The 15,517-nt window shown below is 39.0% G+C and overlaps 3 protein-coding genes across 9 annotated transcripts in view; 1 reads left to right on the top strand and 2 right to left on the bottom strand.

The window, feature by feature from the left end:
• Window positions 1-297, bottom strand: part of VMP1 (vacuole membrane protein 1) — a 131,586-nt gene extending 131,289 nt beyond the window's left edge. The window contains exon 1 of the mRNA XM_026517472.4: window positions 66-297. The gene's annotated coding sequence lies outside the window, so the exon portion shown is untranslated. The remainder of the gene's footprint in view (window positions 1-65) is intronic.
• PTRH2 (peptidyl-tRNA hydrolase 2) lies at window positions 220-6,193 on the top strand. Of its 6 annotated transcripts, none has more exons than XM_048223746.2 (3): window positions 220-455; window positions 576-3,467; window positions 5,568-6,193. In XM_048223746.2, the coding sequence occupies exon 3, from the start codon at window positions 5,568-5,570 to the stop codon at window positions 6,105-6,107; it is 540 nt and encodes a 179-aa protein (XP_048079703.1). In that variant the 5' UTR covers window positions 220-455; window positions 576-3,467; the 3' UTR covers window positions 6,108-6,193. The 6 variants fall into 6 exon arrangements, with proteins under 6 accessions (XP_048079703.1, XP_026373259.1, XP_026373261.1 ...); XM_026517474.4 differs by having other exon boundaries at window positions 241-455; window positions 576-824; XM_026517476.4 differs by having other exon boundaries at window positions 241-455; window positions 557-762.
• Window positions 6,194-10,960: 4,767 nt separating this feature from the next.
• Window positions 10,961-15,517, bottom strand: part of CLTC (clathrin heavy chain) — a 59,684-nt gene continuing 55,127 nt past the window's right edge. For both annotated transcript variants that reach the window (XM_026517470.4, XM_026517471.4), the window contains 2 exons: window positions 14,102-14,177; window positions 10,961-11,988 (listed from right to left, as the gene is read on the bottom strand). In XM_026517470.4, the coding sequence (XP_026373255.1) occupies window positions 11,864-11,988; window positions 14,102-14,177 (201 nt within the window). In that variant the 3' untranslated portion in view covers window positions 10,961-11,863. The remainder of the gene's footprint in view (window positions 11,989-14,101; window positions 14,178-15,517) is intronic.

The following is a 15,517-nucleotide window of genomic DNA, read 5'->3' as shown; positions in this document are numbered from 1 at the left end:
AAGAAGCCAAGCTCTGAAGATAGTCTCAGGCTTCCGTCCCCAATTCCACGCGCTGGTTTACCTACCCGCTCTGACCCCGGTTTCTCCGGATCTCAGGATCCTGCAAGCGGCTCGCGACCGACTCTCACACCCGCCGCTGGGGTCGGGCCAACCGGAACTCGCCCGCGTCACTTCCGGTCCGTTCCCCACCCCCACCCCTCCGGGGACCGCCTCCAAAAGACAAAAGTTCCCCCTCTCCTTTCTGCAACCTCCGCTGATCGTCGCGGGATTTCAGTTAGAGTTTAGGTTCGGGACCTGTGGGCGGGGCGAGAGGAAGAATGACTGTTCTCTTCGCGGTTCTTGATCCGGAACTTATCCAGGAGTCCCGGAAGAGGTAACTCGAGGGCTACAAGCGTGTTCGCTCCCGGAAAGGCAAATCGCAAAGGCGCCAGTGAGGCGGTGGGGAGGTTCTCTAGGTAAGTGAGCCCTTCACAGGGCTAAGGAGAGGGATGTCGTTCTCCATTCTTTCTCCACTTGGAATGTTTCTTCCCACCTCATTCCATACCTCCTCCCCCAGCCTTTCATCTTCTCCGTAGACTGTTCCGCCCAAGTGGACGCTGGAGCCACTGTTCCTGTTCTGCCAGCTGTCCTTTGGAAGAAGGGACCAAGATCCTGGGAAGGAGAAGGACCCAGAATTTCTGGTTCTCAGGCAAAGCCTCCATTCAGGCAGCATCGATGCGCTCTCTCCGAATGTGAAAAAATACCGCGCAGGCCTCACATTCTGTTGAGTACTTACTGAATACCCACAGCGTATGAAGTTGTTGAGTCCTGCGAGGAAAGAAAAGGTTTCCACGAATACGACCGAAAAATGTGTTTGTGTAACACAGACAAAATGTTCAGAGAAATATTTAATCCTTTCACGTGATACCCCCCGCCCCAGGCACTAGATGCTGAGAATATGATGTTAAGTAGTTATGTGTAATTGCTACAACGGTTATGTAGAGTAAATAATTATGACTGATTAGGGGGTGATAAAGACTTCGGAGACAGGTATCATTTGAATCACGCCTTCGTGGCTGAAGAAGTTGTGTTTGTGTATTTAAGTGGAGAAAAATAGAAAATAATTTTTGGGGAGAGATGGCTTCTTGAAGGGACCTACTAATTTGGTACGGCTGGAGAGTACAGTATGCAGCAGGAGAGTAGATTAGAATGATAAAGTAGGTTGTAACCAAATTGCGTAGTGCTTTGAATTCATGCTAAGGATTTGTTTTATTCTTTAGGCGTTTATCTGGTGGTTTTTGAGCTGGGAAATTACAGGATCAAATTTGTGCTTTAAAAGTATAATTTTAATGTCAGATGGACTAAGGTGAACTAGGACATGCATGAAGCAAATGTGGGAAGATCAGTTGGAGAAGTTAATTTTGGACGTTTTGGGCCAAGAGATCATTAGGGCACTGGTAGTAAAGGTAAGGAGATAGGTTTAACACAGATAAATTCAACAAGGTTTGGTAACTGGTTGTGGTAGGATAGAGGAGAAAATGTCCAGGGTTACTCAAATCAAGACTACAGAAGAAAGAAGTTTGAGCGAGAAAGGAAGATACTGAGTTCAGTTTAGGACACAGAGTAGAATACTTCATAGTACTTCTAGCAGAAGCTGGAAATTCAAGTTTGGAGCCCAGGAGAGACTTTAGGAGTCCCCAGCATATGACAGTTTGAGAATAAATGAGATTGTCTCTCCCCTCCTAATAGATGTCAGCTCTATTAAGAGTGGGACTTTGTTTTGTTCAGTGCTGTATCTTTAGGGTCCAGAACAATGCATGGTACACAATAGGCCCTCCATAAATATCAATTGATTGGATAGAAAGAGAGTATATACACCATGACTGTCCAAAAGAACTTTCATGGAAATGTTCTAGATCTTAATAGAGTGGCCGCTAGCCACTTTTAAGTTGTTGAGCTGTTGAGCACTTGAAATGTGGCTCAGTGCAACTGAAGAACTGAATTTTCATTTAGTTTTAATTAAGTTTAAATAACTGTGTTTGATTGATGGCTACTATATTGGACAATGTAGGTATAGACTGAAAGGAGGTCCAAATATGTAAGCAGGGGTAACATGTACATCGGGGGCAAACAGGACATAGAGCTAGAAGACACTGGGAAAAAGCTATCAGAAAGGTAAGATGACAACAGGGTGAAAGTTAGATTAAAGAATTTTAGGGAGGAAAGTTTAAAGAAAAGTTACCAGTGAGTTGTGGAGAAAGCTCAAGATGAGGCCTAAAAAGAGGCAACAATATTGGGGAATTAGCAAGTGTCTAATTTGTTAGCAGTTTCAGTTGAGTGGGGAAGGGAAGCTGGCAATTAAAGAATTTTAGAGGTAAAGGGAAGAGGAAAAGTCAAACAGTGGTTTAAGGGTCAAAGAGGATTTTGGAAAGGATTTTTTTTAGGTTGAAAGGCCAGGGTCCAGCTAGTGGAGTGGGATTAATGGGTGAAGCATGGTTCAGGAGGGGATGGGATCAAGAGCATTATTGGTGAAAGGGGCTTAGTCTGGTGGAAGAATTAGAACACACCAGGAGGAGGGTTTTATAGGACGGTTTGTTTAGCAGTGCCATCATTGCCCGGGATTATCCATGAAACTAAGAATAGTTATGTTTACTCTAGTCACAAGCACTGGCTTTATTGATAGGTTTGTAGTGGATGTAGGGGGACAGGCTGAAATACCTTTTGGAGGAGTTAGATGATAATGTGATCAGGCTGATAGGAGATTAGAACATCCTAAAGAATAAAGATGTTAGTATTAACATGTTAGAATTAGAAACCTCATGAGATACGGTACAGAAGCAATAAACTTGGTAATTTCTGGAACTTTTTCTGCTTTCGGTTTTTGCTGACTCTTACTGGTATATATCTGTTTTTAGATAAAGTTAAGAAGATGAGAAGTTTTCTGTCATGATCTGTAGATGAGTATCTTTTATACCACTTTTACTAGTTATGTTACTGCAGATAAGCAGCTTCTCTGTTGGATCCTTATTTTTCTTGTCTTTAATATGAGGCTCATGTCTTTTTTCTTATTTTCACAACCATAATGGAAGTAAAGGGTTTAGTAAGTTATGCAACACATAATAGGTCCTCTATATGCAGTTCCCTTCTCCAGATAGTATCTGAATCTGGTATATAGGATATTTGGTTACTTTGCAACCTAGAAATTGGTGGAGAAAATCCTTCTAATTGTTGACACAGAGGTTATGTATATAATTTTTATGTAAATGAATATTTGTGTATTTTGGAGTCTAGTTGTTAGATTATCAGAAGTCCTGCTGATGTGTAAACCTCATGTAGTAAATAAATGATAGATGCATTATGAGATAATACAAGTTCTAATAAGAGTTTAGTATTTTTTTTTCTGATTGCAAAGTCATCTAGAGCCAGAAAGTACTGTGTCAGTACAGCCCTGTCACCAGATGTCACACCAGTGAAAGGAATGAAACTAGGTACTGACAACTTAACGTGTGTGACCCTCCTACCTCTGCCACTCCATGTCACTCTCCTTTGATCCCTCAATGTTCATTGCTTTAGGATTCTGTTTTAGCCCTTCCTTCACTACTTGTCCCAGTGGCCTCACCACTTTCATCACTTCAGTAACTTCAGTTACATGTTAAGTTTTCATAAATCTGTATTTCTGGCCTAGGCTTATCATCCGACCTTTAAGATGGTGTATCCTTTTTTATTGTTGCTGGACATCTCTAACCAGGATGTCTGTTGGTCAAACCAAGTGTAATATATCCTAAACTGATTTCAGTATCTTTTACTTTCAAACCTGCTGTTTCACAAAAATTCTCTCCATCAGTAAATAGTACCTCTGTTCTCCATTTGTTCAAATCCAGGTCATTCTAAACTTCTCCCTTTCTTTTCTCACCAGACCTCCAGTGAGTCACCAGATAATATAGACATGCCTTTGCCACTTCTTTCCTTTTTCATTGACATTTCTCTTGTCCAAATGACTGTCACTTCATCTAGACTGTTTGGGAAAGGCAAAATAGAGCAGCATTAAGAACATGGGAATGAAGTACTTACACATGACTCAGCATGGATGAACCTTGAAAACATGCTAAGTGATAGAAGCTTGAAACAAAAGGCTACATATTGTATGGTTTGATTTATATGAATGTCCAGAATAGGCAAAGTGTAGATTAGTGATTGGCAGGGGCCCAGAGGTGGAGAAAATGGGAAGCAACTGACAAGGGGTCTTTTTGAGGCACTGAAAATGTTCTGGGATTAGATAGTGGTGATAGTTGCACAACCTTGTGGATATATTTTTAAAAATTGTACTAAATTGTGTACTTTAAAAAGATGAATTTTGTAGTACTTGGATTATATCTCAAAAAATTTAACATCTCCTATGCTGTTCTCACTTTTTAAATTTTAAGATTTTATTTTTAAGTAATCAGTACACCCAGTGTAGAACTTGAACCCACAGCCCTGAGATCAAGAGGTACATGCTCCACTGACTAAGCCAGCCAGGTGCCCCATCCTCATTTAAGATGTTTGATAATACTGCACAATCTGCCTACCATATAATTTCAAAAACATTAATATAATGTTCTAATTTCAACATAAATGAGAAAAGGAAACTTGACTGCCATCTGTGCCATGTAGATTATGCAGTGCATTATCGAGATTATTACTTATAAGCGCTACAAATGAGGTGGCCTCATGTATGTCAATATATAAATGCTTACTCTTCCACTAGAAGAAACTGATGGTTGTTTGTGCCTATACATGGAAGCATTATGAGTCCAACAGCCTCAAATGTAAACTGATATAGGTGTTTTATTGGTGATTCAAATACCATCAACAGCTTTGCTGTTTCTAAAATATAAAGGATAAAGGATAATCTTCCTTTGTTTTATATGACAGTTACACTTCTGGTAAATTCATGTGTATTAGAACTATGTAAAAAATACTTTGTGTTCATATGTATAATGAAGTTGGATTCTAGTCTCAGGTATTAATCGTTTTTCACCTATAATTTCCAGTGGGACAAATCTTTACTTCGTAAGACTTTTAGCATTCCATGCTGAAGTCTAGTAAATGTCAGCACTGCACCTCACTCTAGGCCCATTGTTGTGACAGCCAGAAACTTCTCTGAGGGATTGGTACCATCCCCATTGAGAACCACTGGATTATGAAGACACAATTGAATGAGCACTATATTCCAGAGAAGGGATGAATTATTCTTGGTTTCTTTGGGTCCTTTAGACAGATTGGTAAAATGGAGTATTTCCTTCCTCTGTAAGACTTAGGGAAGACTGAGGAGCAGAGCTTTATTGTATCCAAGAACAAGATAGATATTCCTTATGCTGAGATTCAAAAATGACCTAAACTGCTTTACCTGTATTCTTGAATCTTTTAGAATACACAGGGGAGAAAAAACAGTACATTAAGATCCAAAATATATTTTGCTTTTTTTCTGGATGACCTCATATAGTTTTAAAATGTTGCTGCTTAATATATATTGTCAAGGTGTTTTGTCTGATAAGCCTATATCTTTTCACTGCTAGGTAGTGATAACTTTTTTCCTTTCCTTTAAGATGCTCTCCAGATCCTTGGTGATGGAGTATTTGGCTCATCCTGGTGCACTTAGCTTGGCTGCCGGAGTTGCTTGTGGCATGTGCCTGGGCTGGGGCCTCCGTGTACGCTTTGGGATGATCCCCAAAAGCTCGCTGAGCGAGACAGACACAGAGACCGGAAGTGAAGCAAGCATCTTAGGAGAGAGTGGGGAGTACAAAATGATTCTTGTGGTTCGAAATGACTTAAAGATGGGAAAAGGGAAAGTGGCTGCCCAGTGCTCTCATGCTGCTGTTTCTGCCTATAAGCAAATTCAAAGGAGAAACCCTGAATTGCTCAAACAGTGGGAATACTGTGGCCAGCCCAAAGTGGTGGTCAAAGCCCCTGATGAAGAAACTCTGGTTGAATTACTGACCCATGCAAAAATGCTAGGACTGACTGTAAGTTTAATCCAAGATGCTGGACGTACTCAGATTGCACCAGGCTCTAGAACTGTGCTGGGAATTGGGCCAGGACCAGCAGATCTAATTGACAAAGTCACCGGCCACCTAAAACTTTACTAGGTGGAATTTTGTATGATGATGATCCCACCATGATGTGCTTTGAAACTGTTAAATTCTAACAATAAAAGCTGAATTTCTCCCCCCAACCCAGCTTAAGTATTTTCGAGATGAAAATCCGTTTCCATGTTCTTCTGTCATGTACTTGGCTCAGTTACAGTTATCTTAGGCTTAAAAATTTTTTTAAAAAGTTGGTTAAATGATCCTGATGGTTCGTGATAGCTGCTAAAACAAAAAATGTTTATGAGAAAAACTGGTCACAGGATTAGATTACAAGGGGGTGGGGAGCATTTCCTGTGCATGGTCAGGTCTGTGTGTTAATAGCTCTTCTTCCCCAAGACAGTGTTGCTGTACCCCCTCGAAGGCTCAGGGTTCAAGGGTATTCTCATTGGATGCAAACTGCAGTTTGTGTTCCTGCCCTGTTTTTGGATGACTGATAGCCAGCATTAACAGATCATGGTATAACCCCACACAATGGGCTTACAATCTAACATAGGTTTTTTTATGTCTCAAAATTGAGGTGTTATAGCAGTTGATATAATCCACCTGTGCAGTACTTCATGTTCATTTCCCTGACCCACACTGGCCAAAGGTTTTTAGCAGTGCTTCTACATCATGGCCTATAAAAATTCCTTTTACTTCCCCCAACTTTCCTAATAACAATAAAGTGACTTTTATGGACTTTGAAGGTAGTACTGGGCCCACATAGGAATTTACAGTAATTGTGAAGTTAGTGTGTCATCCCAACATCCTACTGTTTACCTAGAATTTAAGGAACCAGACAATTATTTAAGGCACCTTTATTTCCCTTTTGATCTTTATATGCCTATCATGACATAATTCCAGTAATTATTGTTACACCAGCTGCCCAGAATATGAAGGAGGTCCCAGTTCCCAAAAGTTACATAGCTTCTGGGAATGAAAGCCTTCTTTTAGGGGGATCCTGACAGTATTTCTTAATTGAGTAAGTCCCAAAGAACTGGTGATGCCAGAGAGAATTCTGGCAACAGGTGCATGTTAAGTAGCCCCAACTCTTCATGGTTAACTTCAGCAATTAGCATTAGTTAGCATTTAACTTCAACATAAGCAGCACGGTAACACAACTTCTAAGGTCTAAGGTCAGTGGAGTCTGGTCAGAACACTAAAGATTACTGCACCCAGTCTTAGTTTCTAATATTTAGTCAATTTTATAGAGTTTATACTGGCATATGACCACACAGGAGAAATCGCATCTGTGAATGATGCCACAGTAGCAACTGTTTCTAAACAATGTTTATACTAGATTCAAGTGATGCAATAGCATGTAACTGAGGTAAAGAGAACTCAATCGTAAATGCATGATTCTGGCTCAGGTAATTTCTGAGGCTTGCCTCAGAGACTGATGGCTCCAAGTTCAAAGACAGTGCATTCCCAACAGGATGGCCTGCTGTGGCTGACTCAAGTAATTGTAATAAGTCATGGCACATCTACTAAGATGAATTGTACACAAATTCTAGTAAATCTGGAAACATGCTTATTTCTTAGTTCGCCTGTACTTAGTATTTATTTTACAGGGTGCTTAATCTTACAGTTCTGAGGGTATATTCTGCAGAGCCCATAGGGTCCTTAAGATACTTCCATGGGGTCAAAACTATTCTCATAATACTAAGACATTTTTCTTTTTTGCTGTGTTTACATTTGCGAAGGTGGGTAAAACTGTTAGCACTTTTCACAAATCAAGGCAGGAGCACCCTACCTATGCAAGTAGTACTTCACTGCCGTATACTCACAGTAAAAAAAAAAAAAAAAAAAAAGTATTAAATTTGACCCTTGACTCTTTGTATTTGTCTTAATATTCTCTGTAATATTAAACACTTCTGGTATACACTGAAGTATGAATGTTGTCTTGAAAAATGTGTGGCTGAGTTGTGAGCTGGTGAGCTGAGCTGAACTAGCAGCCTTTGTTACAGATTTTTACTTGCAAGAACTGACAAACTAGTTATCTATCCAGACCTGGGTGTTTGGCAGATACTTCCTCATAAATTAAATGACCCAATCATTTTAAGGAAAACAACTGACAGTATTCTGGAAAACTTCTATCTGCCTCTCCTCCCAAGTTTCCCTAAACTTAAAATTTTTCTGATGAGATCAGTGTTCCTCACAAATATTTTTTAAAAGATAATTGTCAATATTTACAAGACCTGTACAACTTAATCAGTATTTTCCATGTAACCAATGCATGAGGGTACAAATCATGCATGGGTGAAAGATCCATTCAACGTAAAGAGACTAATGGATTTTAAGATTTATTTACTTGAGAGAGAGCAGGGGAAGGGACAGAGGAAGAGAATATCCAAGCAGTCTCCCACTGAGCATAGAGCCTGATGCAGGGCTCAATCTCATGACCCATGAGATAATAATCTGAGCCGAAACCAAGAGTCAGATGCTTAACTGACTGAGCCACCCAGGTGCCCTGAGACTAATGGATTTTAATAAAACATCACAGAAAGTTCAGTGTTATGGTTTCAGATTGTACATTTCAACTAACCACAAGTATCTTAAAAGGCTACTAAAATACTCCTTTCCGGGATGCCTGGGTGGCTCAACCAACCTTAAGTGTCTGCCTTCTGCTCAGGTCATGATCCCAGGGTTCTTGAATCAAGTCCTGCATTGGCTCCTTGCTCAGCAGGAGGCCTGCTTCTCCCTCTGCCTGCCACTCCCCAAGCTCGTGCTATCTCTCTCTGACAAAATCTCTAAAGTACTCCTTTCCTTTCCTCATTACATATCTTCATGAGGCTAGACTTTCTTCACATACTTAAGAAAAAAATGGAGTACTGAATATAGAAGCAAATATGAGAATCCAACAGTCCTCTTTGAAGGTGAACTTTGAAGAGACTTCCAAAACAACAGTGCGATACCACTCTTGTTTTGAGAAATATGGTTGATTCGTAATTGTTTAACATGCAATGAGTTCAAGTTATATTTAAATGAGTTAATTTTTAAAATTTGTTTTAATTACTAATACAGTAAACATCAACACCTACAATTCCACTTAAACTAAAGCTCTTTGGGATCTTCAATAATTTAAGAGTATAAAAGGATCTTAAGTTTGAGAACCACTAGTGTGAGAATGTCTACATGACTAAATCAATTTACAGGAAATTCAAGCAGCCCTACTTGGAGGTCACGTCAGTCTGTTCCTATTGTACTGTGTTGTATGTCTATGTTGAAATAGTTGTCAACAAGTATCAGATTCTATGGTACAATGGCTGTATTTGGATACTAGGGCAAAAGATCATTGAAAACATGTTTACCTCCCGAGGGGTTTCCCATTAAGTCTTTCTCCCCCTTCTTCCCTCCTGTTCCAAGTTAAAGAACTCCTAATACCCTGTTTTGTTTTTAGTTCCTTCTCTCACACCATCATCCTATTCAGAGTAATGTTAGGGAAGACACCTTAAAGTTTATTATCAATTTGTTCTACCACTTACTATACAATACTTTACTGCCAAGTATTCAGGTAGGTAGGCATTTTGTGATTTAAACATACTTCTGAAAATCATTCTGTAAAGTACTCATCGTGTTAACATACACAAAAGGGAAATGTTCCGAGGTTCAGCTTGCTCAGGATTTGAACCTGAGTCATATACTACAGCAGTTTCTTTCTACGATAGCCCATTATGCATGGTTTATGTGGCAACTCTGTATCACTGGACATTAAAAAGCCTTTTTAAAAAAAATTCTTAAGGTTATAAGAAAACCTTTGATAAATATTTAACTTAAGGAAAAGAGATGAATTATTCCACTGGGGGGGAAAAAACCCTGCAGCTGATTCAAAGTACAGGAAAGGTCCAGAAGAAAAAAACTTGACTCTGAAAAGAATGAACTCCCAGGGACCACTGCTATTCTCCCTCATGACTGTGATAATGATGAAAGGCCGGGGGGAAAGGGGGGAGTGGGGGGCAGAGATCCAACAGAAAATTTACAGCCAGATGTTTTCACTATGACAAACCCAAAAAGAAAAAGGGATTTTCCAGCTAATACTTTATAGGAAAATAAGAGATGGGATGATTAAAAGTGGGGAAGGGCAGGGGTTCTAAGTTTAAAAAAAAAAAAAAAAAAGCCTTCCACGCAGCTTATCGTCATTTGCCTTACCTAGAGAATCATACGGCAATAGAAGGCCAGGTAGAGGGCTCTCTAAATCTACTGAGGATTAAAAATGAAATGAACTTAAAGTAACATTCTCAACCATAAACAAAAAGGGTTGAATTCAAACACTGGTTAAAAAAAAAAAAAAAAATCAGGGGCGCCTGGGTGGCACAGTGGTTAAGCGTCTGCCTTCAGCTCAGGGCGTGATCCCGGCGTTACGGGATTGAGCCCCACATCAGGCTCCTTCACTACGAGCCTGCTTCTTCCTCTCCCACTCCCCCTGCTTGTGTTCCCTCTCTCGCTGGCTGTCTCTATCTCTGTCGAATAAAAAAATCTTAAAAAAAAAAAAATCGAAGTATCCATAATTTGGGGGCCCTTGCTATTCATTCTTACATACTTTTATTTCAAGTTAACATAACATCTATGATCTGTACATTTAAGTGAAATGCTTAGAGGAAAACCTAAGGTACCACTTGGTTCAAATGATGGAGATGGCCGAAATGTAGCCCACTACAGTGCTCTTTCTTCACACTACTGCGCGTACCTTATTAACTGCAGGAAGGCACACGATGTAATGCTGTGTTTCCACATGCCGTCCCAATCCTCATTCCGCCGCTGTGCTCCTGCCTCACCGTACTGAGCCTTAGTATCCAATATGAAACTACCACGACCATGGTTCTTTTGGTTTAAGTTTGAGAGGTATTTAATTAAAACTGCCATTCTACATGTTATTTCCACAGTCCAGTAATTTATTTTAAATTTGAGTAATTTCAAATTCCACAAACAAAACTGAAGAACAGCAATATTTTGTTTGAATTCTCTCTTCTGTACACTCAGTGATCTAAAACACCACAATATCCAACATACACAAACCTCAGGGAAGGGTTAGTAAATACACACAGATTGGAATCATGGTGCTCTTTGTTCCTGAATGGAATGGTCCCACAGAAAAAGCACAGGATACAGCACAACATAAGGGCACCTGTTACATATGAAGTGAGCAAAAACACACTAGCATTTTCTATATGCGTAATGAGGAAACCTGCAGAGGTTAGAGGGTCTTTTATGCTCATTTAAAAGTCAGGCAAGTTGTCTGTAATGCATTTTTCAAATAATTTGGAGAGCACTGCAGTCCAATGTAGGATATGCTGATTAGTGTTGTCTTTGCTGGCACTGACAGTCTTACATGGTCATATACCAATATTTTTGCTGTAGCTTTTAAGTAAGATTTAAATGCATTTAGACAATACATATCGAAAGCTGTTTACATACACTAAATTTAAGAGATTCAATATTAGAGTTTTTTTTTCTTTAAACACTACAGAGTGCAAATCAGGTTCTTCACAACAGATTGAGTATTAAGCAGTTCTTCAAAGAATGAGGGGGAAGAAAAAAAAGCCCAAGTGAATAAAACATTGAAACTATTCCCCTTTGAAAATAAATTCTAAAATGATGCGGAATGTGAAATAAGCTTTTAACACAGGTGATCCGAGTTTATAGTTAGAAACAAAAAGTAGTCCTTCATGAAATAAAGGTTACAAGAACATGTGCCTGTTTTCCCGTTATAAACTGAGAAGCGGGTAGAGACGATGTTTCAGTACGAAAATAGGCGACTACAGGATCAGTTCTCTGTCTCACATGCTGTACCCAAAGCCAGGCTGTGGCTGTCCATAGGGTGGTGCAGTATAACCATAGCCAAAAGGTGCCTGGGGAGGGACTGCAACGCTGGGTCCTGCTGTCAACATCAACTGGGGCTGACCTAGAGAAGAAAAACATGAAGGGACAGAAGGTGGGGGCAGGAGGAAGGGGAAATTGTTAGCACTATAGGACTATCATACTCCTATCTCACCCACTCTAACAACAAAATCACAACTCAGAATGAGTTTTGTGGTGGCTCTTTTTTGATTATCACAATTTTGGCATGACAATCACCTTAAGAAGGGTTCTACCTAAAAAGCCAACAGTTCAGGGCAGAAGACAGAACTGTTACATTAACTATGTTATTTCATTTCATTTCAAGCAATATGCACAGCAAGATGGCTGCCAATAAGCTTATCACTGTATGGTATTCACACATTATATCTGGTGATAATATAATAAGCACAGAAAAGCTTAATTTTTTAATCGATGTGTTTTTCCCACAGATGAACTTTTAAAGTTAGATTTAAATTCCCAATTTAAAGGGGTGCCTGGGTGGCTCAGTAGGTTAGCGTCTGACTCTTGACTTTCAGGTGGGTCATGATCGGAGGGTTGTGGGATCAAGCCCCAAAGGCTGGCTCCGCACTCAGCAGGGAGTCTGCTTAAGATTCTCTCTCTCTCTCTCCCTCTCCCTCTGCTCACACACATGCTCTCTCCTCTCTCTAAAATAAATAAATAATCTAAAAAAGAAGTCTGATTTAAACATATCTAAATAGTAATGAAATGGTAATCTAATGCATATCTAGCAAAGAATCTAGTACTTATAATTAAGAGAAAACAAAAATAAGACATTCAAATATGCATTAGGTATGCATATATTAGAGTATACAACCTGTTTCAAATACTGTGTTAACACTCTTACGTGCTTCATTTAAAAAAAAAAAAAATTAAGTAAACTCTACCCCCTCAATAGTGGGGCTCAAACTCACAACCCTGAGATCAAGATCGCACACTCTACTGACTGAGCCAGCCAGGCACCCCAACACTCTTACGTATTTTAAATAGTGGTTGACCACATAAAGAAACCTATAGAAAACCTGGCTTATTTAAAGGGAGAAAACAACATGATACCTCTACCCACTCCCCCACAAAAGAAGTATTCTTAATCCCCCAAGTTAATGTAAACCTACTGCAAGGTCTCTCTCAGGCGAGTGACCTCGTGGCTCTCTTTTTTGTGAACAACCAAACTGCTGTTTGTGAGCAAATTCTTTTTGGAAACCAGCAGTTTGTAAAAATCACTTTTAACTTTGATACTGAAATTTTCAACTGCCTAGATGGACTCTCCATTTAAACACTCTGAAGACAAGCCAAATTCAGTACGTGCCCCTCAAGGTATTATTGTTCCTACTGTGCTTCCTATCTCAAATATGTCAAACATCTTGCTCGAAGTCTTTTAACCTGCTTTAATCTAATCATCTTAATCTACTTTTAAATTTATCTTCTCCAATTTTATCAAAACTACAGAGTCCTCTAAATTCCCCAAATCCTTTTTATCTATAATAAAAAGGAGATAACTGTCATAATAGATATGTATATTCTTTCCTTTAGCAAGCTGGTCACAATTCTATGCCTTCCTCCAAAGAACACCTGGTTAATAGTGCTATGATTTATAGCCTTCTAATTCATTGTTCAAATAAGTCTGTTCACCAAGAAAGGGAAAAGGGAAGTAGTTCAGACTTGCACATGGAAGAAGAAATTAAATTGCCTTCAATATTCACTGAGAGTCTCAAGATCCTCTCTCTCTGGAAAGTTCTCAAATGGAAATAACCCAGTTCTCTGCCCTGGTTAGAACTTAAAGAGAAGATGTACTCTTTATGTAAAGCACACTAAAGACAGCCTTGGCATGTTCTCTAACCTTCTGCACTTTTGGAAAACTGAATTCATGAATATTTCTTTCTTAGTAATTTACAAATCAATCAGTGAGCAGACAATAGGAAAATTGAATTTATGGTCCTAAGTGACTGTGTTTTAATATTGTCTTTGCATTTAAGATGACCTTAATGAATAACGTCCATGTCTGCTTAAGACTGTTTTCAGAAAAAGAATTATTTCTAAACTCAGTGAGCCCTCTGCACTTTAGAAACTTACTATATTTCTGTTTTGAGGGAGGATCCTTAAAGAATGAAACATTTGTCTACTACTTTTCTGTGGGGCTAAAAAGAGAGCGAGATTACCATAAACGATAGGTTGCGTCTCTGTAGCTTGTTCTTCTTCTTTTCTCAGTGATTCCGAAGCATCTAATTTATCCACCTGGAGAAAAACATGTAATGTTACTTAGCACCTCGAAAGTATTACAAACCTAGGTTTATGGCAGAAAGTGGAAAAGCCTTAGTATGTTAAATTTTGTCAAAATAAAACAGACTAAAGAACATTCTCAGGCCCCCTCAAATTCAATGGCAATGTTCACAGTTCAGTCAAGGTGATTTTTAGCACTGTCATTATAAACCCTCAGGAAGGAGGGATTTATAAATGCCATAAAAGCTCACGCCAGGCTAATACTGGGCATGCTAGGATGCAGCCAGCCTGAGGAAGGGAAATAACAAGAAGGAACCACTTTTTCAAATGAAGTTTAGACCATATCAAAGGTAATAATAATGAACTCATGACCAGGCAAGACTTCCCTCCCCAAAGGAAAAGATATTCAAAGAAGTAAATGAGTTAATGACTGGACAAATACTCATTTGGAATAAGCTATCTTTTGCCAACTGTGCAGTTTCTGCTGATAATTGTTACAGGTGCGGACTGAAGTTTAAGACACAAAGTGGCTCCATATTCCATCTTTTAGATAAAGACAGGCTGCATGTTTTAATGCTCTATTTTCTAAGAAGTAGAAACAGTAGTAGGAATGCCTAATTTTTGCCCCAATGTCTTGAGGAAGAATTTTTTTTTTGCTTTTAATTAAGCAAAGAAGTGGCTATTACATGCTAACTACTCTAAATAAAAGTGGATAGTATCAGACAGAACTAATACTGTAGGAGTCCAAATGTTTAAAAAAATTTTTTTAAAAAGTGAAAGAAAGGAGCTGGAATACATAGGTCCCTTCACAAACTAGTTGAGTGACCCTGGCAAATCAGTACACTGATCTTCAAATTTCCTGTCTGTATAAAGATAGCTGAATAAGATAGTCTGCAAAATTTGTTCTGGGACTAACATGATTTGGTTCTGTAATTCTGTGAAGAATTGCACAGAAATGATATTAGGAGAGTGGGCTTATGGGATGTCTACTATACAACTTCCACCTGCATTTTAAAGTATATTTGTCTTTTAAACTATATTTAAAAGTCTATCATACTTCAGGCAAAACTAAAACTTCAAATTTTGATGTTATCTATTACTCGTGGTTTTCCAAGTCCTAAGTGCGCTGGGTGAGATGGGGGGCAGAGTGCAGGAAAAACATTTAATGAATATTCATGGCATATTACTCAAAAAGGCAAATATTGAAAATCACAAAAAAAGATATGCAGACTTCAGTGAAAAACTATAAAGACCAGGTCCTAAAAAGGTTAAAGTAGCCCCTAGTTTCTACTTGAAACTATTTAAAATAGTGTGTGAGTCTTCACACAGGTTATTGAGGTCGGGACAGTATTTTA

This window comes from Ursus arctos, unplaced genomic scaffold (assembly GCF_023065955.2).
Source record: "Ursus arctos isolate Adak ecotype North America unplaced genomic scaffold, UrsArc2.0 scaffold_24, whole genome shotgun sequence".
Classification (NCBI taxonomy): Eukaryota; Metazoa; Chordata; class Mammalia; order Carnivora; family Ursidae; genus Ursus; species Ursus arctos.
The sequence above is the reverse complement of the archived record's forward strand: the minus strand, read 5'-3'. Positions and strand labels throughout refer to the sequence as shown.

Excerpts from the sequence above, each read along its gene's own strand:
- PTRH2 (XM_026517474.4), top strand. The coding sequence starts at position 792 with ATGAAGTTGTTGAGTCCTGCGAGGAAAGAAAAG. Across the intron at positions 825-5,567 it reads GTCCTGCGAGGAAAGAAAAG|ATGCTCTCCAGATCCTTGGT; the intron begins GTTTCCACGAAT and ends CTTTCCTTTAAG.